General features: G+C 39.6%; 2 protein-coding genes across 4 annotated transcripts in view; one reads left to right on the plus strand and one right to left on the minus strand.

Moving 5' to 3' along the window:
- ogdh (oxoglutarate dehydrogenase) lies at window positions 1-22,099 on the plus strand. Of its 3 annotated transcripts, XM_005806877.2 has the most exons (23): window positions 1-106; window positions 1,633-2,060; window positions 4,489-4,677; window positions 5,984-6,077; window positions 8,644-8,759; window positions 11,498-11,652; window positions 11,741-11,887; window positions 12,664-12,754; window positions 13,220-13,399; window positions 13,488-13,616; window positions 14,603-14,782; window positions 15,064-15,216; window positions 15,367-15,469; window positions 15,980-16,108; window positions 16,201-16,351; window positions 17,401-17,528; window positions 17,821-17,999; window positions 18,183-18,254; window positions 18,458-18,583; window positions 18,684-18,756; window positions 18,852-19,015; window positions 19,114-19,268; window positions 20,209-22,099. In XM_005806877.2, the coding sequence occupies exons 2-23, from the start codon at window positions 1,827-1,829 to the stop codon at window positions 20,327-20,329; spliced, it is 3,069 nt and encodes a 1,022-aa protein (XP_005806934.1). In that variant the 5' UTR covers window positions 1-106; window positions 1,633-1,826; the 3' UTR covers window positions 20,330-22,099. The 3 variants fall into 3 exon arrangements, with proteins under 3 accessions (XP_005806934.1, XP_023193935.1, XP_023193934.1); XM_023338167.1 differs by lacking the exons at window positions 16,201-16,351; window positions 17,401-17,528; window positions 17,821-17,999; ... (4 more) ...; window positions 19,114-19,268; window positions 20,209-22,099 and adding an exon at window positions 15,708-15,763 and having other exon boundaries at window positions 15,980-16,100; XM_023338166.1 differs by lacking the exons at window positions 16,201-16,351; window positions 17,401-17,528; window positions 17,821-17,999; ... (4 more) ...; window positions 19,114-19,268; window positions 20,209-22,099 and having other exon boundaries at window positions 15,708-16,007.
- Window positions 20,680-27,067, minus strand: part of LOC111609482 (poly(ADP-ribose) glycohydrolase-like) — a 13,593-nt gene continuing 7,205 nt past the window's right edge. Inside the window, exons 10-16 of the mRNA XM_023338168.1 lie at window positions 26,822-26,897; window positions 26,569-26,716; window positions 25,760-25,838; window positions 25,566-25,674; window positions 24,715-24,814; window positions 24,432-24,560; window positions 20,680-22,675 (exon numbers count right to left, since the gene is read on the minus strand). Of these exons, the coding sequence (XP_023193936.1) occupies window positions 22,572-22,675; window positions 24,432-24,560; window positions 24,715-24,814; window positions 25,566-25,674; window positions 25,760-25,838; window positions 26,569-26,716; window positions 26,822-26,897 (745 nt within the window). The 3' untranslated portion in view covers window positions 20,680-22,571. The remainder of the gene's footprint in view (window positions 22,676-24,431; window positions 24,561-24,714; window positions 24,815-25,565; window positions 25,675-25,759; window positions 25,839-26,568; window positions 26,717-26,821; window positions 26,898-27,067) is intronic.

A 27,067-nucleotide genomic window follows, 5' to 3' on the forward strand; every position in this document is an offset into this window, starting at 1 on the left:
GCGCCCGCACCCATGCACCCGCGCGCTGGACCCGGTGCTCCAGCTTCACAGCAGCAGCGGAGCGAGAGGCCGAGAGAAGCGCCAGGAAAACCAACAGCGAAAAAAGGTAATAAACCGAAACATACGAACACGTCCGCCTCACGTTTCAGCTTGAGTTTAACTTATTTGAATACATTAAAGTTTAAAGTTTCCTCCTCGTGACCTTCCGGTTTGTTTGCAGGTCTTCGAGCAAAGTAGTGGTGTAAGTCTAGTCATAGATGACCCGTCTGCTGTGTAATGTCGGTGTCTTGTCCCTTTCAGAGTAAATAATACGTTAATATTATTTTTTTTACTTTTAATGTTTAGATTCGTCTACAGCGATTTATTCTTTAACACCTCAACACTCATATAGTCATAACTTTTTTCTTTTTTTTTTTAAATGCTAGTCTTATCTTTGTCGGGATTATAAGATGTGAACATTAACACAGGCGACAGAGATGATTTTACAGCACTACTGTAATGTTTTTATTATTTAAAGTAATCGGTTTGAAAAAGTTTATTAAATGAAAACACTCCAAACATATTGAACAACAAACCAAACACTGTTTGTCTCCAAGATATTAATTTAACTGTCTTTTAGTTCGGATCCATGCTGCTGCACTTAATGACATTTCTTATTTTTCTTTTTTTTTTTTTAAATGGATCTTTTAGATCTAGTACTGAAATGCCTCAAGGCCTGGGCTGATTTCTGTTCAAAACAGTTTTAAAACATCATAGATTTTCTAAAATCCCATTCCTACGGTTTCTAAGTCTTCTAAAGAGACGCCAGAAAGAAGTGAGTGACCAGAGTTATCTCTCTCTGGACATAATGAAATAAATTAATTTCAGAAATTAAAAACCGTGCTTACTGCTGTCCGAAAAAAAATATTCTTTGAAATGTATTTATTTATTTTTCTTCATTGAATCGTACCTTAACCAAACTGCTACTATAAAACCAAACTACTGGGTCATAACTCAGTGGTCACATCAGGACAGCTGCTGGTTATTGTGCCCCCAGAGGCACAATTACACAAATTCAGTAAGATCTACAAACAGAAGCACATTTCTAATTTTGACACAAAAGGTGTGTTTAATAAATGATACTGTGTTATTGATTTCTGTTTCTTATGATGGCACGTTAGAGCCACTGTAGATGGAACAAAAACAGTAGGAAAGCACTTTGAAATGCCTTGTTGCTGAAATGTGCTATGCAAATTAAATTTGATTGATTGATTGATAGTAAATTTCCACCAAAACAATCTCAGAAATTTTCAAGAAAAATACATAGAAATTTCTCAGATTTTGTTTTTGTAAATTTCTGAGATTAATCTAAAAATTATTATGTTTTTTTTCTAGCACATTTTCGACTTTTTAAACACAGAAATGTCCTTGTTTTTTCTAGATATATTTCTGTAAATGTACTCCTCTCTTTCTTTTTTCTATCTACAATGGCCCTAGTACTCCATCATTTGGTCAGCAGTTTCTTCAGCGTGGAATAATTAGTGAACTCAAAAATGATGGAAAACAATGTGAGAAGAGTGACATTTGTATGAATTCAGCCCTGCTGTTTTCATTGTCCTTTAGAAGAGTTTAATCAACCTGTGTGCTTTTCAGACTCGACTGAAACCTGTGGAAAGAGTGAGGAGCAACATCTGTACGAATTCTAGCATCAGCGATTTAAAAACACCTCCAGCAACGGAGCGGGAGAAGCCTTCATGTTGACAGGGTCTCCTTACTCCCCACATTCTGCTGCATTTTTCTTCCAAGAGGAGAGTTGGGGCGTTGGGAACCGTGGCTGACCTGCGGCCATGCACCGCTTAAGGACTACATTTGCGAGGCTTGGGCCTTTAGCTGCTGCACAGACAGCCCAGAGCGCGCCGCAGTCCCGACTGTTGGCGCTGGAAGGAGGTGCAAGGACATTTCAGCCTGTGAGGAGCCTGAGTGCGTCTGTGGCTGCTGAACCTTTTCTCAATGGAACCAGTTCCAACTATGTGGAGGAGATGTACTACACCTGGCTGGAGGATCCTAGGAATGTGCATAAGGTACTGAGGGTTTATGAGATGGCAGCTAATGACAAAAAACGGACTTTCCATGTGTTCAAAACTGTGACAGGGAAGATTGTTTGTCCAGCCTAACCAAACAGGTTATTAAAATTTTTTAGTGAAGCCGCCAAACACACTTAATTATTCCATAATAATATATTTTTTATTTTATTATTTTCTTTTTTTTTTGTTTAACTGTGCTGCTTATGGAGTAGAGTTTTAGATGCAGGTCTGATATCACCATAGTCAAGGAAAGGGAGGATTGTCATTTTGACCAAACTGTACTTTGCAGAATGAGTGAAAGATGATTTTTTGTGATAAAGAAAACTGAGTCTAGGCCTCAGTTTTACTGACCGATAAATTGTCTAGGAAGTTATTGCAATAAACAATAACGTTGTTTTGGGACCATTTTTAGGTAAAATAATGGCAATGGAACAATAATGGAAGAACTCGTTCTCAGAGATCAATAAACTTTAAACTCTAATGAACATTTAACACTGGAACTGGAAGACATTATCCAAAATAAATAAACAGAACAGAAACAACAAATAAAATTAATTATAAAGTCTCTAGAAACAAAATTGTCCTTCATAAAAGCGTCTAGTTGAAACCAAAGCATCAGACTGAAGACTTTTATTGTCTAGTTTTTGGTAGAAAGAGAGAAAAGAGAAAAACAGTACATCATGAAAATGGAAACTATAAAGTTATTTTTAACTGATCATGCAGTTGATTTATTGCTTATTGTGACAGGTCTAAATGAGTCTTGATTTGAAGTTAAGTCATATTACCTTGCATTTAATTAACGTAATTTTGAAGCTTTGCAGCTTCTTGTGGTATATTATGGAAGAATCCCACGAAACATGATTAAAAAGAAGTAATACGCAGCAGTCGTGTTTGTACACATTAGAACTCAAAGTGCATTGCTTAATCTCAGGAATGTTTGTCCTTTTGACTTTTCCTCCAGCTGCTGGCTGTCTGGCAGCTCCTGTGTTAGCAGTCTCTGCCTTACAGGTAAAATTCAGGGAACGCTAGTCTCTCAGGAGCAAATGACCTTCTCCCCTGGATCTGCTCACTTATGCACATTTGTCGTCACATCCAGTCTGAGTCCTTTGCACTGATTGCATGCAAACCAAACTGAGATTTTGGTCACTAACGGATGAATGTCCAGGATACAGTGGGCTAAAGTTTACGCAATTGACTTTGATCCTCCACCTGTTTATTTGTGAGTGCATTTTTATTTAAGTAGAAACTCAGAATTAACATTATTACAGGAGTGAAGCTTCTTTGTTGAAGAAAATAGTTATTAGTTAAAAGGTCACCTTTCTTGGTAATGCCTCAAATTATGTTACTATAACAATACATTTTGTTGTGTTGGTGAAAATGATGAGAGCTGACATGAACCATGTTATTATGACGCTTAACAAGACAGCAAAAACATCAGTGCAGATCTTCATGTCTGTCTTATACTTACTTGAGATTTAGAAATAACACCAACTAATGATCATATCTAGAACCTGAAGCTCTGCTTGTGCTACTTTAAGTAGAACAGCAAAACATTAGCTGTCAGTTGGCTCATGAACACCACTAAATGGATTAAACTACATTCAGTGAACAGACGTTTACAGTGGGGAATTGTACGTCATAAAAGGTTCAAACATAGGCTTTGACCTGCAATCTGTTTTCAGCTAACAAACTGAGCTGCCTGCTGTCAGGGTTCATAGTTTGAGTACAGCTGTAAAGTAACTCGTGCACCGCGCTAACTGTAAGCTAACATCCAGCACAGAAAGCTGACCCTAAAAGCTTCTCACTCCTGTAATCTAATTACTCCCTGCTCCTATTGGAAACTTAGGTGGAGAGTGAGGTTAATGCTCATTAGCTAATGGTGTTGCTTACAGTTCATGTAACTTCTGATTTTAATGCAAATCTACCTTAATTTTGTTTTTGCAAGTGAAATCTTATAAATTTTCAATAACAACAGCAACAAAAATCTACAACAATCCAAAAATGTAGATAAAACTCGTGAGGTTTCATTGCCTCAGGATGAAACTGGGATGTAGGAACGTTGTCACCCCTGACTTAGCTGTGTTCCAGTTGTGAGTTGGAAAAACCAGTGGTACTTGTGTTACAAAATAATATGTCTGCATGTTGCACATTGAAACACTAACGTAATAGAGAAATTGTACAGCACTATGTGTGTGATTGATTTAGTCAGATCAAACCACAGGCATAAAGTAACTTATATCATCTTAATGTACATCAACCATAACCGACTTTGAGGTTGGGAGTAGCTGTGTTAGCCTACTTTGTGTCATGTTGTTAGACGCAGTCTAAGCCTGTTGGCAGTAAACAAAAACTTCCAATTACTGTTTACCACCAGGAGATGAGCAAAAAAACAGCAGAGGTCATCCTTTTTTTTTTCTTCTCACAGTCTTGGGATATTTTCTTTCGGAATGCAAATGCTGGAGCGCCGCCCGGTGCGGCGTACCAAAGCCCTCCTCCGCTCAGCGGGCCTTCTGACGGAACGACAGGCCTCCGGATGCTGGTGGGAGCTCAGCCCAATGTAGAGAAACTGGTGAAAGACCACCTGGCAGTGCAGTCACTGATTAGAGCCTACCAGGTAAACAACAAACACTATCGTATGATAAATGTTGTTTCAGATCAATATCAAATTTACTTGTATCTTATATTTACAGCTGTTACTACTACATTCATAGCAGAATTTTCTGCACCATAATAAATAATCACATATCTAAAGGATTTATAACTTACAGAAAGACAAAAACATTATTGCAAGCTTATGTTTTCATTAAATATGCACAGATCCAATATTAATATCTGTATCGGTCCCGATATTCCAAAAAATGTAATTCAGTTTATTTCTATATTCATATATTCTATGTATGCTCTGAATGCTTTATTTATTTTACATCCCTAATGGGGTCAGGAGGATTGCTGGTGCCCATCTCCAGCTACGTTCCAGGCGAGAGGCGGGGTACACCCTGGACAGGTCGCCAGTCTGTCGCAGGGCAACACAGAGACATACAGGACAAACAACCATGCACACACACACTCACACCTAGGGAGAATTTAGAGAAACCAATTAACCTGACAGTCATGTTTTTGGACTGTGGGAGGAAGCCGGAGTACCCGGAGAGAACCCACGCATGCACAGGGAGAACATGCAAACTCCATGCAGAAAGACCCCAGGCCGGGAATCGAACCCAGGACCTTCTTGCTGCAAGGCAACAGTGCTACCAACTGCGCCACTGTGCAGCCCATTTATTTTACATTATATTTAAAATTATTAATTGCACTTTCTGAATCATTCTAAAGATTTGTTGCAGTTTGTTGTAGTTAGTTTCAGTTTCTTTATTATTTATTTTCCATTGGCTGTTCTACTCCTAATCCCACTGACGGAACAAATTAAAGTTGGTTTTACATGTTTGACCAAACTTGTGAATCTGTTGGTGTATTTCAGTGTGCTGTACTGGTGCAGAGTTATCAAATAAATTTGTAATTCAGTACATTTATGTCTGTTTAAAAAAAATTCAGCTGTTTTTCTGTATCGGATTGGTATCAGCCAATAATAAACCTCAGATATTGGAAGTAAAAAAAGTGAATTGGTGAATTCCTAGTTTTCTCTCTGTGTTAATTAAACATCCTCTTAGTGAGTCTTTAAGTTGCATGAAGGTCATTTTCATCTGGGCAAACACATCAGATGTACAGAAAACTTTTCAGATTGAAAGTATTTTGTTCAGGCAGAAAACTGGCTCCAGGTAAAACAGGCAGCTGGTTTAAAGCCTTTAACCCACTTCTGATATGAGGACAGAAAACTGGGTCAGCCATGTTGACATCATGAAGGTGACCTGCTGGAATGAGTTTAGACATTCTAACCTCACCGACCCTCATCTGCCTTTCTGCAGGTACGGGGCCATCACATAGCCAAGCTGGACCCCCTCGGTATCAGCTGTGTGGACTTCGATGACGCTCCGTGTACTGTTGGCTTTCAAAATGTTGGTGAGAAAAACAGCCCTGCACCATCCGTGTTACATTTCACTTCACTAAGCGTCTCTCTGACTCCCTTTTTGAATTCGGGGCAGTATATTTAGGATCTTAATTTTTTTGGTATTTAAATTTTTATGAGCAAAATGTATGTTCTGCTAGAACTACATACCTGATCTCTAGATGGTTTGCAGAGCATTTACACAGGGGGGCTGAATATATATATATATATATATATATATATATATATATATATGTATATATATATATATATATATATATATATACATACAGTATACTGTATATACTGTATATATACAGTATATATGCAGTGAGGTTCATGCCTTTGACTATAATAGTAATTAGTGAAGCCCAGAAAGTGTCAGTAAAATCAGTCTTTATACAGAAAATGTAAATTTTCTAGGTGATTTGCAGAAGAAGAAAAAAAAAGAGTGCACACATGATCTGTTATCATACCGTCAGGGTATGGTTGTAATAATTTGAGAACATTAATTACTGTAGATTATGGCTTATCTGAAATTATAAACCCTTAATGTGATTTTATGGAACAATTATTTTCTATTAAGTAACCCAGATAAATCAGAAAGATAAACACAAGCTTCCTCACTGCCTCAAATCCCAATGCATTATCAACCTAAACTACTACTTCTTGTTGTCATTATGATTATTATCAGGGGTAGTGATGTTATCATTAATTTTTCATGTATCACATGGACTCGTGCTGCTGCGGTTGTTTTAGAACATCCTGTACAGAAAGCCATGTTCCCTATGAGATAAGACTATGTTCTTGCTTTATGATGCTCTGGCTTCTGATAGGCTAAGCATGTTATCATGATGATGTCAGCAGTTCAGTCAAAGCACAGCTGTGCAGTGTGACCTCTCACAGCACTTTGCTTCTGTCAAGACTGTGTGTGTTTTCAGTTTCACCAAAGTCAGAATGTGAGAGAAATATTAACGTTTGCTCATAAAAAAGCAAAAAGCAAACTGATCCTGTAAACAGGAAGTGTCCACCTGACTGTGTGAAAGGTGTGTGTTTGCTGTTCAGTCATTGTTCCCTATGAAAAGACCCGGTGCCTCTGAGTTCACAACCTGCTGATTTCTCTGACCTCTGATTGGATGTTTCCATGCTCACTTGTGGTTTTGTTCATTTTCAGTGAGAGGGGTCACTGAGGTCAGTAAAAGGTCGCTGCATTGTCTGACCTCTGAAATTAAATGTGTGGCATTCTACTGGATCGTTAACCAGCAGTTTGTGTGTTTGTCACTTTGTGGCTCCTGAATGATCCGTGCGTTCTGATTGGTCGATGTTGCTCAGCTTGTGGCCCGTCTTCTGCAGTAATCACCCAGTGAGAAATTATTCCATATTATTCTGACAATAATTTAGGATTAGTGAATTTTAGCCCTCAGAGAGATTTGTATCTCTTTGTGTTTAAAATATGAAAATGTAAAAGATTTTCATAGATTGAACAAAATAATTTGGAAACCTGAGTCACTGAAACCAATTGTCCAAAGATATAAGTTAAAAATGATGTTTCCCTAGCTAACATGTCAAAGGTTAATGGTTTGGTGACGGACTAGAAAACACTGCACTGGAATAATGTGAGTATTCTTCCAAAGTGTGAAGAAAAACTTTCAGAAAGTTTCAGACATATTGTTGAAACTACTTTTAAGATTTCATGAAAGTCAGGTTCATTATGAATAGGTACGCTTAAACAACAGCCACCATATGTGTTGTACATTTTGAACAATTACATTATTTAGCTTCTCAGCAACAAGCTAGTTCAAAGTACTTTACATCGTAATATCACAAAAATACAAAGTGAATAATTGAAACAATACATTTTGTCAAGTGCCATGGTTAACCCTAACCCCTACCCTACATCAAAATGTTGATTAATGTTTCATTTATAAGGTTTCAAAATCAACCCTAAGCAGGTGGGTCTTTAGTCTGGATTTAAAGGAACTCAGTGTTCCGGCTGCTTTACAGTTTTCAGGAGGTTTGGTCCAGATTTGTGGTGCACAGAAGCTGAATGCTGCTTCTCCAGTTTGTGGTAAATGTTTCCATGCTTTCCAGGAAACTTTAAAGAAAGTGATTAGGAGCTCGCAGATCCATAAAGTTAATATTTGAGTTGTTAACATAATAAATGATTACCATAGAACCCTGAGAAAACTTTCTGGACTTTCTGTTCCTTGTTGAGTGAGTTATCTCATAGTGTGATAAAGAAAGTTTAGATCAGGGTGTCCAAAGTGCTGGATTTGTAGGACATTTGTAGGTCTCTGCAGTCCACCGTAATTTAAGAATGGTGCAACTTTGGCCCCACATGGGGGGTTGGAGGGATATGTGGCTTTTATTCTTGTGAGAAGTCATATCAGTAGGAGTCTGTCAGTAAATGTTATCTTCCATACTAGAGAAGATAAAGGCAGAAATTCTAAACTTTTCTCTGTTTTTAGTTTCTGTCTCAGGTTTGCCATCCTTCTTTAGATCAGTTCCACTCCACCTGGCTCCAGTGATCTGCTTTAGATTCAGTTTGATTCTGTTTCCTGTGTCTCTTGTTCGCTCCAGGTTTGTACGGCCTGACTGAGGGTGACCTGGACAAGGTGTTCCGGCTCCCCGCCAGCACTTTCATTGGCGGCAATGCCAGCGCGCTCCCACTCAGAGAGATCATTCGCCGCCTTGAGGTAGAGCTGTGATAAGTGCACACACACATTAAAACAGCTTTGTTTCAATCAATCAATCAATCAACCAATCAATCAATCAATCAAATGTTATTTGTATAGCACATTTCAGCAGCAAGGCATTTCAAAGTGCTTTACATCATATCAAACACAGAAACACAATGCAACATAGAATCAACAATCAAAACACGACATTAAGTAAAGTTCCATCAATAAATTTGTAATTGATTACATTTCAAGTACAATCCTAAACAGGTGGGTTTTTAGTGGAGTTTGCATCCATAGAAGGTTTACCTGTTACACTCCTACTGTGTTATATGGAACAAAATACCTGTTGCTGTTTTTATTCTCACTCACAATCACAGTTTAAAACGATGTAGGCAGCATTTTAATGGGCTTCTGTCACAAGGCTCCATACACATCTTTCATGGAATTTCGAGCAGGGACTCCGTCGTCCCTCACGGAGTTTTGTGCAATTCTGTGGTACCTATTAGTGTCTAGAATTTACAGGGTTTCCGTTACAGTGACCCTCAGTTTACATTCATAAGGTCTCTGTCAAAAACAACTTGGACATTTACTGGAGCACTTTTATATTAATATAATTCTACTTTATAGGAATATTTATGTACATTCCAGTGATGTGCGGTCAGGGGAGGCAGGTGAGACTCTGCCTCACCTGTCATCATGGAAGAATAATATAATCATAAGATAAATTGCTATTTTCACTCTGTGTTTTGTACTATAAAGTAGCTATTTTTCATTTAGCTTAACCAATTCTGATGATTTTGTTCTTCAAAATCACTGAATTTTCGCATTTTCCCATTCAAATGCTCGGAAGCACAGCTGGTGAGGCAGCAGCGAGCTGAGCCTCACCTGGGATTGTGCAACCTCTCGCTAACTGCACTGGCTGCCATTTTATGAGCGCATGCTCCTCCTGTCTGTACGTCGCCAATAAAATGGCTAAGAAACATTTAATGTATGAACTGATTTTCCATAATTTAGCTTATGTATATACTGTACAGTGTCAATAACTGTCTGTAATGCATTTTGTGCGCTAAGGAGCGATCAGAAACGGCAGAAAACAGATTCGAGGTGAGGCATGCAGGTCTCTTGCAGCTATGTAACTATAGCAACTAGTCTGCGTTTAGCTGCGCTGACACAGAGAGCGAGAAAGAAGTGGTTTTGAGTTGTACTTTAAAGTTTTTTCACTTTGCTGTGGAGCATAGAACAAAATTAATAATATCTACATGTCCAAGTTTGATTGAGTTAACAGAATTATTCTACGGCGGCAGCGCGGCGGCTATGGATGACATGCCTCTAGCATTTTTGCCCTCTAGTGTTGTCCGCATGCGCGCAATTTCCTTATGTAAACAATAACATGTAGGGGCCTATATTTGTAAATCTGATTATGATTAAGTCAGTGCCTCACCAGCTATGAACCTCACCGCACATCACTGGTACATTCAGACTCTTCTCAGACTTATCTTGGTCCTCTTGAGCTTGTATACATTCAGTGGCCTTAACAGCACGACAGATGCTAGAAATATGCTTTTTCTTCTTCATTAATGCATCAAAACCTTAAAACTTCTCCACATTTGCTATGGGAAAAGATCTGTCAACTCTCAGCAGAGGCAGAAATCAGGAAGAAAAGATAATGCTAGGTAAGGCATGCCCTACGCCAGTGGTGCCCAAAGGCGGTCCTCGAGGGCCGGCGTCCTGCATGTTTTAGTTTTCTTTCTGGTGGTAGTAACAACTTCCTGAGCATGTAACTGTTCTCCTTAGGCCTTCTAATGGCCCATCATTTGATCCAGATGCGTTAAACCAGCGATAGAACTAAAACATGCAGGATGCCGGCCCTCCAGGATCGACTTTGGACACCACTGCCCTACGCAAACCACCAACCAACTTCACCAGATAGGCTGTCAGGTGAAACCTCCAAGACAAGAGAAAGAGAGGCCATCCTAGAAACACCTGGTGATGAGACATCAAGGAAAACGTCAAAAAGATAGGCAATGCATGGAACCAACTAGAAAAAATGGTTGAGGACAGAAATCTCTGTAGTTCTACCTTTGGCGGCCCATGACCTGGGACTGGACGAAGGGCAAAACAAATGATCCAACAGAATTTGGAGAAGCTTCCAGATGGAGCTGGACAGTATGGCTGAAAAATATATTATGATTTAAGCATTTCATATCAATCAAGATCAATGATTATTGATTATTTTTTTTGTTTGAAATATCTGAATTACTGCCCAACTGGTGATGTGACCTCTCTTGTTTTATTTAGTTTTCACTCCGTTTACTTTTAAGCAGTTATGAGGCAACGCAGCAGATCCTGAAACTGCTGCTGCGCAAGTTACTCAACACATTGTTGCTAGACAACCAAACAATGAGTTAGCTAGTTGATGCCACCAACCTTGGTTAGCTCGGGTTGTGAGCTAACTACAACCCGAGAGGTTGAGCAGCTAAATTCTTTCCTCTGCCTACATCACCCAGAATGCTGTTCAGTTCTGGATTGGAGTTCAGTGAAAGTATTGAATATTGGACATATTATCTATTGACATTGATCATATGTCTATCGTGACATGTATTGCTATTGATTTGTCCAGCCCTATTTTCAGAAAGTCAGGAGAAAAAAATCCTGTCAACAATCCTGTAGTATCCATCCACCATTAATCCATAACCCAGCTGTTATGGGTTATGGATCTCAAACCAATACGTGTTCATGTCTGTGTTTCCTAGATGGCCTACTGTCAGCATATCGGGGTGGAGTTCATGTTCATAAATGACGTGGAGCAGTGCCAGTGGATCCGACAAAAGTTCGAAACGCCAGGAATCATGCAGTTTTCCTTGGAAGAGAAGAGGACTCTGTTGGGCAGGATGATCCGCTCCACCAGGTCAGTCTGTCGGTTCTACATGCTCTGAGTCCGGAGGTGATGGAGCCAGAGTTCTGTGAAGCGTACCAGCGGTCACCACTGTTGGCAGGTTTGAGGAGTTCCTTCAGAGGAAGTGGTCTTCAGAGAAACGCTTCGGCTTGGAAGGCTGTGAGTCACTCATCCCGGCCCTGAAGACCATCATCGACCGGTCCAGTCAGTGCGGAGTGGAGAGTGTGATCCTGGGAATGCCTCACAGGTACAGACAGTCACACCTGGTGTCCTCTAACGCACACAAGGAGACTTTTTATTCTCTTGCTGTTCACCAAGCCACCAGTATTGGCTTGGTGAAGCCTGTAGAAGGAATTTAATGCATTTTCATACACTCTCAAAAAAAAGTATGAACTTCTTCATGTTTTGTCATGAAACTACTGTTGTGCATTATATGATGTGTGCATAATTTTGAAGTGGAAGAAAAGTGATTCATAATTTTACATTTTTTCTATTTTTACAAGTACTGGGGAACCTCTAAATACAAATTTAATTTGCTCCAAAAATCAGTTTGCCCCTTAAAAAAAATCCCCATCCATGAAAATTACATTCATGTTCACAGATTCTTCACTTAAATATCACCAGAGGCACCACATGACGCTTCTAAATGGTTTGTAGATGGTTTGTAAAGCATAATGTTTTCTTTTATTTTTTGTAATGTTGCAAATTCAGCAAAAGCATTTTTCTACGAAGTACTGACACATGGTGACTGAATGCAAATGTGCTCCACAATTTAAATATTTTTAATGAAAAAATCTTTAAAAGCTATGTAGCATTATCCTTCCATGCCATCACTGTATGCCCTTTGTATTGGTCTTTCACCGAAACAAAAACAAAAAAGTAAATAAAAAAAAACGAAAGACACTGAAACTTGTAGTTGTAACATGACAAAATGTGAAATGTTTCAAAAGATCTGGATACTGTGCTCGGAGGCAAAAGTAAAGTATTCTCATTCATGTGTTTTTTTCCCATGATTCTCTTCAGAGGGAGGCTGAACGTTCTGGCCAATGTTATCCGGAAAGACCTGGACCAGATCTTCTGTCAGTTCGATTCCAAGCTGGAGGCTGCTGATGAGGTTCGCACAACAAAACCACTCACAGACGTCTGTGCAAACGTTAATGAAACTGACTCCAACTAATTACATGCTTTTAATGTTTGCAGAGCAATATTTTGAAATATTATTTCTTCTAGATATCACAGATTTAACACAAAAATGTGTCATTATGGAATCATGGAAAATACCATTTTATACTTATTGTTCTGTTGCATAGAGGCCAGAAACATCAGGAATCTCTGGTTCTTCTGGTTTAGATTAAGACATCAACCCAGTTAACTTCCCCCATGTTGTAGAACTTTCAAACCAACTTGTTATTAAAATAAACACATGTAAAAGTGTCTTAGCACAAGGACAAATTTAATCAGAAGAAATGCTTCCTCCAAATTGGAAAACCACACAAAGTCATCACTTAGACGTTTAGCTGACTTATGGATCACAGTGGCTTAAACACATGAGCTGTAACCGTTTACCGTCTGTGTTTAGGGCTCAGGAGATGTGAAATATCATTTAGGCATGTATCACAGGAGGATGAACCGAGTCAGTGACAGGTACATCACCCTGTCGCTCATGGCCAACCCGTCCCACCTGGAGGCCGTGGACCCAGTGGTGCAGGGGAAGACCAAAGCTGAGCAGTTTTACTCTGGAGACACCGAGGGGAAGAGGGTGAGAAAAGACAGATTCATGAACTGTCTTTTTATAACAGTTCATGAAAAGAACTGTCTATAGGTTTTGAATTTGGAAACTGTTTCAGGTGATGTCTATTCTGCTCCACGGAGATGCTGCGTTCGCAGGCCAGGGCATTGTGTACGAGACGTTCCACCTTTCGGACCTGCCGTCCTACACCACCCATGGCACCATCCATGTGGTGGTGAACAACCAGGTATTCACTTGTGAACTCTGAAGGAGTTAAAGAAGGTCATTCACCAGAAGACATGCAGTGGAGAAATGAGGCCTCCAGGCTTTTATTCGGTTTAAGACAGACGGCTCAGTCTGATAAATCACATGCCTTGAAAACCTCGTGTCCTCTGTTACTTACCTAAAAAAATTTGTGAGGCTCTTTGTAACTGTAACAACAGGGAGTGTAATTCAGAACTAGGTCTCATCCTGAGAAGTGCTGCTAGAATAGGAATACATGTTGTATTTGGTTGATGCAAACTCCTCTAAACAACCAAAGGTTTGACTTTACAGAGGAAACCGACCCGCTTAATCATGACAAGTTTTGTTTTTCTGAGGAAGATTTATTAAAAAGAGCATTTTAGAACCAAAAATCCTCAAAGTCTGCAGAACATCTACACATTAAGTTACATATTATTTTAGATTAACAGACTGTAACACTGCAATTAAAGTAAATTATTTTTGAAGCAGGACAGATGTAACAGGGTGAACATGGAATTCAAAATAAAAAAGTATATAATTTTTTATTTGGTCAAAGGAGCTTAGTGTTACTTCAGTAGTAGCATCTAAAATTATGCATTACTATTTTTTTTTTGTCTACAACAGTAAAATAATCTTGTAGGTTCTTCCTGTTTCTCTCCTTAGCAACTGCAACTTACTTTTTTAAAATTTTTCATTATATCTATTAAAACACAGTAAAAATAGTGACATATTTTTACTTTAAATACACCACAGTTTTGATTTCTATAATTATGCTGATTTTTTTATGGCCATGAATATGTTAGGTGCCCCGCCCCCTCCCCCTCCCCGAGGACTTGGTGCCTTATGCACTGTGCATGATGATTCTAATTGGACTGAAGAAATGTAATGAAGCTTAATTAAGCCAGTAACATAAAACCATATTAGTTTATGCCGAGCTGTCAACCAAGCAGAAACATGAAAACACCTGACAGCCTTCTCTGCTTCCTGCAGATTGGATTCACCACAGACCCCAGGATGGCTCGCTCATCTCCGTACCCGACAGACGTGGCCCGAGTTGTGAACGCGCCGATCTTCCACGTCAATGCAGACGACCCGGAGGCCGTGATGTTTGTGTGCAACGTAGCAGCAGAGTGGAGGAACACATTCCATAAAGATGTTGTTGTAGATCTGGTAAATGTTTAAGCAAATGTCTGCATTTTTAAAAAAAAATATGACATCCCTTTTAAACTTGTAGTTTGGAGGAAAAGGTTAGAAAAACTATTAACAAAACCCAAAAGTTCAAGTCAGAAGTGTTGCGTACGCCATGGCAGAAATGGTTTGTCTATCTGTCAAACGTATTGCTGTAAATATTAAAATGATAGATCCATAGGTCATTACACAAAAACACAGAAATCATGAGAATTCACGGTCCTATATCAGGACAGGGTTGTTACCGACTGTTTCTGCTGCAGGTTTCTTACAGACGTAACGGCCACAATGAGATGGACGAGCCGATGTTCACCCAGCCGCTGATGTACAAGCAGATAAAGAAGCAGAAAGGAGTTTTGCAGATGTTTGTAGAGAAGCTCGTTGCTGAAGGAGTCGTCACAACACAACACTACGAGGTAACGCCACCAGCATGCCTGTACGCCGTATCACTTTGAGGATGTGATTTTTATCTATCATAAACTTTAAAAAGACTGGAATTGAGTTCTTAGGTTTGAACTCCACATTTTCATTGATGAAACAGAAATGCAAACCTTTTTGACACTTAGGAGGAAGTAGCTCGATACGACAAAATCTGCGAGGACGCTTTTGCTCACTCCAAAGACGAGAAGATCCTCCACATCAAACACTGGCTGGACTCTCCCTGGCCAGGTAACTTGTTTCTAGGAATCATTTAAATGTTGATTTGTGTCATATTTTTTCACAGTAAAATGAATTGACCTATTTCAAATAGATTACATGTATATTTTGTGTTAATGTAGTCTGCTAATCCATCTGAACTGAGAAAATTACTTTCTTTTTGTCTTTTTTCATATTTAATGATTGCTGAAACTTGCATGCTATGTGAGTGTCTTCAAGTAGTCAGATAATTAAATGTTAAAATGATCAGAAACCAAGTCGGACTCCACTGCTGTTGGAATCACCTCAAGCTTTCGGCATGCTGTGGTGAGTGGATCTTCCTCAGCGCAGACAGAGTGTCTGCGTAGTGTAGCATAGGATTAAGTAAGGTTAGCATCAGGTCGCTGTTGTGACATTTGAGTAGAACGCGTGTAAGTGTCAGGGTTTGTAGCAGTGGTGTGGTATTTATAACGTCTCTCAATTACAACACTCCACCACTGAGTTATTATTATTTTTTATTTCTTTTGCCTATAAAATCTTTAGGTTTTTTCACTCTGGATGGTCAACCTAAAACTATGAGCTGTCCTTCCACTGGTATTCGAGAAGATGAGCTCTGTCACATTGGAAACATCGCAGCCTCTGTCCCGGTGAAAGATTTCATGATACATGGAGGTATTCTCCATCACTCCATTAGGACTGTTAGAAAATGCTGTGAATTAGCCTTGTTGAGCCTTCCTGTTTCTGCGTTTTGGATCACGGCGCAGGGTTGAGTCGGATTTTGAAGGGACGCGCAGATATGGTGAGCCAGCGAGTGTGTGACTGGGCCCTCGGAGAGTACATGGCCTTCGGCTCTCTGCTCAAAGAGGGCATCCACGTGCGTCTCAGCGGACAGGATGTAGAGAGGGGGACGTTCAGGTAACAACAAAACAGCATGTTTAATGGTAAATATTGAGTGACATGGTTTATTTGCTCAACACTGACAGTACTAGCCTGGTAAAAACCAGTGTCTTGTTCTGCACTTCACTTTGAGGGTCTGGACTCTCGGCTGTTGAGAAACGATTGCTTCCTGAAAGCGTGGACTCTCACAAGGTTTTAAATGTTACCCAATCGCTAACGTCTGGCCATGACCTGTGTCATGAGACAGTTTGATGCTATGAAGCTTATTGGAAATTATCAACGCTGTAAACAACCATCCACCGTTGTGAAGAGAGAAGTGTCAAGCTGAATGAGGCGTCTGTTAATGTTAATTCAATATTTGGCCAACACAAACATCTTCGTTCAGTTCCTCTGCTTCCATCGCTAAAACTACTGGCAGACTACAATTCTAAGACAGCGCAGAAAATCAATGTCACGCTTCACAATTCCTCCTTCTCTTCGCTGATTGTGGAAATCACCAGAGGGAATCCAAGTGAATGGGAGAAAGCCCAGACTGAGCTGTGAAGAGAGATTAAAATCAAATGGAATTAGACAAGAATGCAATGGCTAGACTAATGCAATATAGTATTATCCTCAGGGAAACGCAGAAAATGATGTTATTGGTAAAAGTTAAATGTTTTACTGCTGGTTGTAGATGAACTACTCTGATTAAATGTAACTGGGTTTGATTTGTACAAAATATACACACTGATTAAATTGGTTGGAGGTGGATTTTGTTTTGGCCACAAATTTTACATCACAATATATCCCTCTAATTAGATTACATAGTTTTATGTGAAAATCAGATTCTTTGGCCAGCAATCAAATTCAGGACTTCATAAAATGCTAATCAATGAAAATATGCTAAATACACACAGTGGCACACAGGACTGTAAAGATGCAAAAAGATAATACTATGTTTTATATATTCTTTCAAAAAAAAGTTGGATGCAGATTCTCATTCTTCAACTAAAACATATTGTTTCATATCTTTGGCCACAATGTCCTGCTAAAAAAATAAATCAAATGGTTTTTACTCTTTTTCACAGCCATCGACATCATGTTCTCCATGACCAGAACGTTGATAAGAGGATCTGCATCCCGATGAACTCCATCTCCCCTGATCAGGCTCCTTACACCGTGTGCAACAGCTCCCTGTCTGAGTACGGAGTCCTGGGTGAGTGGCACACCGACCGGCAGCGCCATGAAAAGTCACAATTGACACATTTGACTCTTTGACACTTATTTCGAACATGACAGAAGTATAAAATCACACACATGAACAAGGAATGCAGAGGACAGTTATTTTTGTACAGTAAATCTTAATATTCTCGAAAAGGAGTAGGAAGAAGTAAGAAACTTATGAACTCCTACACCATAAGGGTTAGGGTGAGTGATGAACTCATATCACATTAAACATGATTTCCTTCAGTCATACCGTACCGTTTGTTTTTATCCCGTCTGTGCAGGTTTTGAGCTCGGCTTCGCCATGGCCAGTCCCAAAGCTCTGGTTCTGTGGGAGGCCCAGTTCGGAGACTTCCACAACACGGCTCAGTGCATCATCGACCAGTTCATCAGCTCCGGACAGGCCAAGTGGGTCAGACAGAACGGCATAGTACTGCTGCTCCCCCACGGCATGGAGGGCATGGTAGGAACAAACGCACACCGCCTGAGAACATTCTGGGTTTTTCTTCTTCGCTTGTATATTCAGCTCAATTCAAAGATGCTTTCTCAATCCCAAAGGGAAATTAAATAATTAAGGCGTCTTCATTTTATTCCGCAGACACAATGTCTCTGCATTCTACTCTTTGTGTCTCTTGCCCACATCCAGGGTCCAGAGCATTCATCCGCCCGTCCTGAGAGGTTCCTACAGATGTGCAATGACGACCCAGATGTTTTTCCTGTAAGTTTGTGTCCCTATATAAGAACACTAAATACTGGATATGTTGACATAATCTAATGTTTTAATTTGTTGTAAAGTCATGTCAACTATTGTCTGCGTAAATTAAACAGAGATCTGACATCAACATTAGAAACTGTTGTTTTTTTATAACGGTGAAATCAGGTTTTTATTATTTTGAAACTTTTTTTTTTTTTTTAAATTAGAAAGTCACAGGGGACTTTGCGGTGCATCAGCTTTATGACTGTAACTGGATCGTGGCCAATTGCTCCACTCCTGCAAACTACTTCCATGTCCTGCGCAGGCAGATCCTGCTGCCCTTCAGGAAGCCTGTGAGCGACTCCCACCATGATCCGCTGCTCAGAGTTCAAACTGATGCAGTTCCTAAAGCTCAACATGTTCTACTTCTTCTCTCTGCTTTTCTAACAACAGCTCATCGTGTTTACCCCAAAGTCGCTGTTGCGCCACCCAGAGGCCAAATCGAGCTTCGACAACATGCTGCCTGGTGAGAACTGATTTTTTTTTTTTAAAAACGTCCAGGAAATGATGCCAATGAAATAAAGTCTTGGTTTTAGATTATGCTATATTTTCTCCCACCAGGTACCCACTTCCAGCGCCTCATCCCGGATGAGGGGCCCGCAGCTGTCGGCCCCCAGAACGTGAAGAGGGTCGTTTTCTGCACAGGCAAGATTTACTACGACCTCATCAGAGAACGTAAGAGCAGAGGCCTGGAGGATGCTGTCGCTGTCGTCCGCATCGAGCAGGTGATTGATTCTGCCTTCGCTTCACCCAACCGACTTCATCTCCAGGCCTGGATCAACGCCGCAGCAGATTTAACGTCGTGTTTGTGTGATGTTTGCAGCTGTCTCCGTTCCCCTTCGACCTGGTGAAAGCCGAGGCCAATCGGTTCCAGAACGCCGATCTGGTTTGGTGTCAGGAGGAGCATAAGAACCAGGGTTACTACTACTACGTCAAGCCCCGCCTCCGTACGACAATAAACCGCAAGCGCCCCATCTGGTCAGTTTTACAGAATATAAGGTGACCTGGTGTGAAGCAGTCCACACCAAACCAATGCAAGAATGGTAGAAGTAATGAGATGCAAGATGCAGTGCTCAACAATAACATCAGGGGTATTTCTAACATGAAGTAGTGCATGACTGTGAAATGGAAGGAAATGCATGGCTTTCAAAGTTTTATTTTTACAAATGGGAATCTGAAAAGTGTGGCATCATTTCCTTTTTTCTTTTTTTCTGAACCACTACATAAAATGTAAAAGTCACATAATGAGGAAATAGCACACAGGTCTCTGTGTCTCAGTGTGGATGCTGCTGCTCTGTGTAGGCCTCAGAGGATTGTTGGTGAAAAAACAGAAAAGGTGCAAAAAAAAATTATTTTAAATAGAATCGGAATTTCAAGTCCTGGGAATCCTGAATCCACTGAAAATGCTCCAAAATCCATTTTAAAATGCCGCTCCTGTTTGAGAGCATAAGAAAAATACAGAAAATATTTTACAGCACTCTTTTGGACACTCAATGATTAATTCCCAGTAAACTGCGTATCGCATTACGCAGTACTTTTGAAAGACTCCACATGGAAATCCACAATGGTCAAAATTAGTTGTGGGGTTGTGATGCAATTCATTGTAGTGAAACAGACTTCTTTCATAATCTCATAATTATGATTTTCATCCATCGTTAACGTCAGGATTGACCTCTTCTGGTTTCTTCTGGTGCAGAACTCTGACGCACGCGTCACGTCGACGAGGTGAACGTCAGATCAAATGCGGCATGACCGTTTAGGCTGTTTGAAAACAATCCGATACGCATCTGAGTTAGAACCACTTCTGGAAGTATCTTGGAGCCGCCTCATTAGCCATGTTGGACTGATCGAGTCAAGGTCGACGTAAACGAAACCCTCGAGTTTCTGTTTTGACATTAGTGCCTGTGTGTTTGTGCAGGTATGCTGGCCGTGAGCCCGCCGCAGCTCCAGCCACTGGAAACAAACACACTCACCTGACGGAGCTCCAGCGTTTACTGGACGCAGCCTTCGATCTGGAAACGTCCCCAGGGAAACTGTAACGGCCCCAGAACGCCACAGCCCAGACCGGACTGTTTTCACTGTTACCATGAAGACTGTGTGTTCACAGTGAGACACAATGCCGAAGGAAAACTACAGAACCGCTGATTCATTCATTTATTGATTTTGGTGAAATATCTGCAGAATAACAATAATCAGTTAAAGAATATTTAACTATTAAAAGGAAGGTTGTGGGAAAATCTAAAACTCAGAAAAGCAAACAGCCAGATTGGTGACATGGTAAAATCTTTCATTTGTGTGGCTCTCTGTCAGTACTGTTTGTCTCCCGACCAGCAAAAATATGAATTATTGTTTTTTGGGAATTTGACTGAGAAAAGTCAGATAGAAAAGGTTTTTTTTTTAGAAGTCTTAGAGATGCTGGACAGAGAGAACTGATTTATACTCAATAACTTTGAAAAATTGCCAACTAAGCATTTAAGGGACAGCATTATGGAAAGTGATGTAGTCTCAGAAAAAGCAGGAGCTTTTAAAGAGACAGAGGCCCAACTTCGAGGTGTTGTATTACAAAGTGAAATTTTTTATTGTCATATTTGATTTCACATTTTTATAACCACTGAAGGTAACATAGTTACCTGATTGCGCTATAAAATGACCCTATTTGCCTGGAAGATTTATAACACCGACCCTTTAACTGGATTTTGGAATCAAGATTACAGGATTTAAACTTTTACTGTTTCAAAGCCACAAAGCAACTTAAAGTCTTTTAATGAAATGTCAAATGACTGGTATTCAACTGTACTTCCCCCTCCCTCACCTGTTGCTGTGCTGTCAGTGTTTTTGTTTTCCTCTTGCTGAGTAAAAGCTGTTTAAAGTTCACCTTGCAAACTCCACATCTATGCAGCAGCCAGCTACATGTTAGCAAGCTAACATCTCCTCAGTAGGCTCCAGAATGGCAAAGAAATGATGACATTTTGCACAATAAGTTCACTTATTTAAAAAAAAAACTAAAACTGCCACTTTTTCATTTTCCAGTTTGTCTTCAGCTAATCTGTTCATGTCCTTTAAAGAAGCTGTTAAAATGATCTGCTCATGTCAACAGCAAAGGTTGAATTTCATCTCACCACTTGTGAAACAGTACGACTGAACCCTTAAAGTTCTAAATATCTGGTTTAGCTTAAAGAAACCCATACATGGTTTATCTGTCATGGATCAAAATATCAAATACATGTTCTAGGTAACACTATTAATTAATATTTATATATCATTTTAATTGCTATATTTTGTTGCTGTTTTGTTATGGATAAAAGCAGTCAGATCATTTTTTTCCCATTTTTATTTGAAAAATGTTTTTAGTTAATATCATCAAACGTTGATGGGAAGATCTACAGCTGCTCCATGCATACAGCTGACTATGAGGTGAGGGTTTCTGGATAGAAATGCATCAGCGATTGTTTGACACATTGAGCCAATATAGCAGAATAATTTTTGTTTAAAAAAAAAAAGTTTTATTAGAAGTTCAACATCTCAAGCGGCCTCTGAGTTACAAAGTCAAGCTTAGGAGCTGAAGACGCTTCTGCAAATCTAACAGATCTGTCACATGTATAGATCATTGATACTTTTTTTCCTCCAGTCCAAAACATCACTCTTTAAGGTCTGCTTGTACCACATTACAGCCTGTCTCTATGGAAACGTCACAGAATTGATGCAGATGTGTCAGTAAACACACAACCTCTGAATTAAAGCATGTATTTATTTTCGTTTGGTGCTGCCTGTTTTAATGTTTTGAACCAAAATAAAGGATTTCTATCAGTGCTGTTGAGCAATAACTATATGTTTAATTATTTCACTGAGAAAGCCAAACTAATGTACTGTAAACGAAAGCTGTAGTGTAATCCAGACAGCGAGTAGAATTAGAGAAAACTCATTAGAACACAAAAAAAATGATTCTAGTTCGGCTCATTCTGCAAATTCTCAAATCCAGAAATATCTGTATATGATAAGATAATACTACAGAACCCTCACTGTTTAACACAAATAGAACTAAAAACTAAGCTCCATGTATCAGGAGCAAACATTCAGTGACGGGATGTTTGGCTCTGGCAGCTTCTAAGAACCGTGAATGTAATTTGATTGGTTAATCATTTTAGTCTGGCTTAACGCCCTGATGCGTTACCGTTTGTTCTCAATCACAGTGTCAAAATGTGCAAAAAGCATATTTCAGAAGTATTGTTTTCTTCATTATAAACTAATTCCTTCAGTTTGATGCACATAGAGCAGGCCGCCTCAGAGCTGACTCTGGGTTTTTCTCAGGTAGTCAAACAAACCCTCATGGAAATTGGGTTTGTTACGTAGAGAACAGTACTTGTCCAGATGTCTGTACAGCTGGCCTGAAAAGAAACAGAACATGAAGTAGATTAAAAAAAGATGAGTTCTGCCAGTACTATTTACTTTACTGTTCTTAAAACAAATAGTAAACTGTGCAAAGAAGCAGCTCAACATTTCCATCAAATCCCATCAAAAATAAAGCTGCTTCTGGATGATTTAATTGTGAATCTGACTATTCTCTAACTTTCCAGGAGGAACTTGACCCAAACTATTTACATAATTGGTTTATATTGTTATACTATTGACCAGAATAACAGAATTAAAGTGGTCCCGATTTAAATCAGGATTATTTTTGGTAGAAAGAAATTATATTTCTACATGACAAATAATTTACTGAAAAGTGTGCAAGAGAAGAGCAGCCGTGACACAAACACTACCGATTCTGAGAGGCTGAAACATTTTTCTAAAGGTTTGTGTTTAAAAATAATTTTTAATTATTTTATTCAGCCAAGAAGTTTGTTTCTTATAGGAAATGAAACATGAATCTTTCCTGACACTACAGCAATCAAACATCAAACTTCTCTTGTACTCACTGTTCAACGTTTTGCATGTTTCTACTGTCACTTTAGCTCTTTGAAGCTCTGCTAACAACATCAGAAACAAAAACTCCTGGTAAAACTAAGATTAATTTCAACCTAAATTTGCCAGTATGAATAGTTTTGGTCTTAGCTGTATCAGTGTAAAAACCTTCCTGTTTTTTGAAACTGATGACCTATTATTTAAGAAGCTATTCAGACAATAAAACACACCAACAGTAAAGAATTTCAGCTTATTATAGTATCTTTTTTCAGGGAATAAAAGGATTACTTGTGGGAATGTTTCATTTTAAGTTCTCGTCATAAATTTATTATTTGTATGTTTGTCCACCAGAGGGCGGCGTTGTTCCCAATTCTGACGGTGATACAAAATGTCAGACTATCTACTGTTTTACTAAGGTAATGAACCTGACACAGCGAATGATATGATTAGCGTGTTTTGCTACTGAAGTTTGGGAATGGCGTGTTTTTATAGTTTTTTTTAAATGATCGAAATGTTATTTTTCCATTTCAAGCTTAACTAGTTTCTTCTTTAAGGCTTTATTGGCTCTAGTGGCCTTTATTTGATAGTGAATAGACAGGAATGTGGGTAATGAGAGAAGGAGGAGGACATGTGGCAAAGGTCACCAGGCCGGGAATCAAACCTGCGACGGCCGCCTTGATGACTAGGGCCTCCTTATGTGGGTTGTGCTTCACCCCGCACCACAGCATCCCCAGGCTGAACTAGTTTTAATACATTTATTGTCCTTAAAGTGCGCTTTGGGAAGATGACATTTTATATAGAAACAAATGTTGATTTTAAAGGTCATCTGAATGGTCAGCCATTCTGTTATGTTAATTATTCCAGTTTTCAACTGATATCTTCCCAGTGTATTTTTTTTTAAGTTGCCCTCAGAGGTGGGACCAAGTCACTGTTTTGCAAGTCCTAAGTAAGTCTCAAGTCTTTGTCCTCAAGTCAAGTCAAGTCTCAAGTAAAGACAGGCAAAAATAGAGTCAAGTCTCAAGTCTTGATTTTAATGACTCGAGTCCAAGTCATGTGACTCGAGTCCCCATCTCTGGTTGCCCTATTATTTGTCATTAAGATAACCTGGGACTAGTTTTTTTCATTAAATTTAACAGCTTTTCACTTTTTGTCTCAAAGCAAATGCGAACCACATTCATAGTCACGACAGCTTCTTCGGCTAAAACTTCCAACTCGGCTTTCTGTCATGAAATGTCTCACCGACTGTCATCTTCTGTGTGACCAGCAGGTGGTACGTCTGCTGCAGCCTTCTGCACAGATCGTGGTCTCCAAACGTGAAGAAGGCCAAACCCCTCCTGGCCTTGGCTGCTGCCATCAGCTGGATCACAGCTGCAAACCAAAACATAGCAACATCACTCAGATGAAAAACAGCCAAATACAGAAAATATTCGCCTGTTTTAGCTCCAGGCTTAAAGGTGGAATATTTTTTCAGGGAATTGTAATAATAATAATACAGACCCGACATTAGAGTAACAGAGTTTACCTTTGAGTTCTGGGTCTCCATTGAAGGCTCCACAGCCCCACTTTCCTGTGGCGATGTCTGGCTCTTCATGACCATGGTGACCTTTGAACCCACAGTAAGCCTTGGAAAACACACACACGCAAAAAAAAAAAAAAACTTAAAATGTAAATACATTGAACTAATATGGCAAAGTCCATTCGATCAGGTTTGAGCTAAGTTGGACCAGCAAGACAGAAACTTTGCATCAAGTGATCAGAACCTCCTCTGTATTCAGTTGAACAAATCTAAATTAATTTTTATTTATAAAGCACATCTAACAAATAACTTGTTCAGCCAAAGTTCTAAAACTGCTGAAATAGAGAGGCAGGAGAAGCAAGACCGCTGACACAGAGCTGACCTGCTTGTTGAACTTTGAACCAGAATCCATGGTTACGCCGAGATTTCTAACCTGATGCTTAACATAGGCTTGGAATAGGGGTGTGTGTGAATATCTGTTAGGACTGAAGAAAACCCCATCTGTTTTCTTTTCATTAAAGATCAGAGAATTCATGGCCGTCATGTTCTCAAGATTCTTTAAGAGGTTAGAGGGAGCATGGGTGGAAATAGGGGGAAATAAATTTGAGTGGTTTGCATAAACCTTACAAAGGATGCCAAGATATCTCAAAATCAACTCTAAAACAAGAAGATATAATGACAAAAGGAGAGGACTGAGAATTCAACCTTGAGGAACTCCTGAGGAAAAAGTTGCTGAAGTTTTCTGAACACAGAAAAGTTCTATCCAACAGATGTGAACTAAAGCAGCGAAACATTTATCCACAACCCAAAGCTCCAAACGGGATATTAGAGTACTGCGGTCAACACAGTGACTTTACCTTGTTCAGTTCCCGTTTGACTTTCTCCATGTTGTACTGATCCATGGGTTGTCTGAAGTGACAGGCATCGATGGCCAGAATCTGCCGCTTCAGCCGACGCCACTCGTCTCTGCCGAAATAGTTCAACGAAATCAGACAACCAGCACAAACTGAAAACGTTCTAGTTCTTTTTTGTTTTTTTAAACATCTCACACCTTCCGAGGTGATCATCATAAGGGCCCAACCACTGAAAGCTGTCACTGAAACCAGAGTAACAGCTGAACTGCTGCGTACCTGAGGAACAGACAGCGAAAACATGTGAGATGTGACACGGCTACGGTCTGATCAAACGTCTTAGGTTTTACGTTTAGAAGAGTGTCTTGAGAATGTGCATGCTTACAGCAAATGAACTGAAAGGCTGAGAACCAATCAGAACCCAATAAATTTATCCTTGAGTATGAACAATATGCATTGTACATTTCCTGCAGCGGCTTCTGTTTTATGGACAAAACATATCTAACAAAACACTTAAATGTTTAATGACCTGTATACTGGATATGTATCTGTGCCATATAACATAATACATAATATCCATACTTTTTATTTTTTACAAATATTAAATATAATTTTAAATAGCTGAAACATGTGGCAAAAACCTTAATTTATCTTGTTTCAACTTCATGTGACAGACCAGCAGGAAGTCCTGCATAATTGCAAAATTTTTCAAAAATAAACTTGACTGTAAATATTCATTATTCACACTGAACTGTGACGTCATTGTATAATTTTTATTAGTTGTTGGTTTTAATCTTTCACATATTGCCATTTAACACCAAACCTTATCAGGCAAGATATTCATAAAACAATAAATGAGACTAAAAGTTACTTGGCTACTGTCTCCTGATAATCATGTGGCGCCTCGACTTGGTCATTTTGATCTGAATTAATCATTTTATTATTCATAGCCAAAACCTAAACCTATAGTTGCACAACACACAACTGGCCTGAGGTTTTTCATTTCTACCTGTAATGATGAGACACTCATCCTTGTCAAGTTTCTCTGTGAAGAGACGAGCTACGATTAGCTCCGGGTTCATCAGGAACAGGATCTCTTCCTGAACCAGGCCGGAGTCCAGGACACCTCCCCCTATCTTGCTGGCAGCAAAGTCCACCTGCACACACACACACACACGCACCCACACACACACACAATCCAGTCAGGCCTCAGCTGTGGACTGAAACAGCTGTGATCCTCTCGGCTGTAGGCCCCTTCTCACCTGAAGCAACTGTGCACCTTCGGCCTCGATCCGGCCCTCTGATGTAACATGCAGCTTGTGTAGGGTGTGTGTGCACCTACAAGAAAACACAACAGAGTGGATCAGCCTGAGCTGACCAGGTCTAAAGGTTTGGTTCCATGTTTCTAAAGTGTAACAGAAACACAAACAATATGGCTGCTTCAATATCTTCTTCTTCTAGTTGTTCTCGTTAAAGGGGCGGTGCTATGTGTTTTCGTTAAACAAATG

Source organism: Xiphophorus maculatus, chromosome 8 (genome assembly GCF_002775205.1).
Source record: "Xiphophorus maculatus strain JP 163 A chromosome 8, X_maculatus-5.0-male, whole genome shotgun sequence".
Classification (NCBI taxonomy): Eukaryota; Metazoa; Chordata; class Actinopteri; order Cyprinodontiformes; family Poeciliidae; genus Xiphophorus; species Xiphophorus maculatus.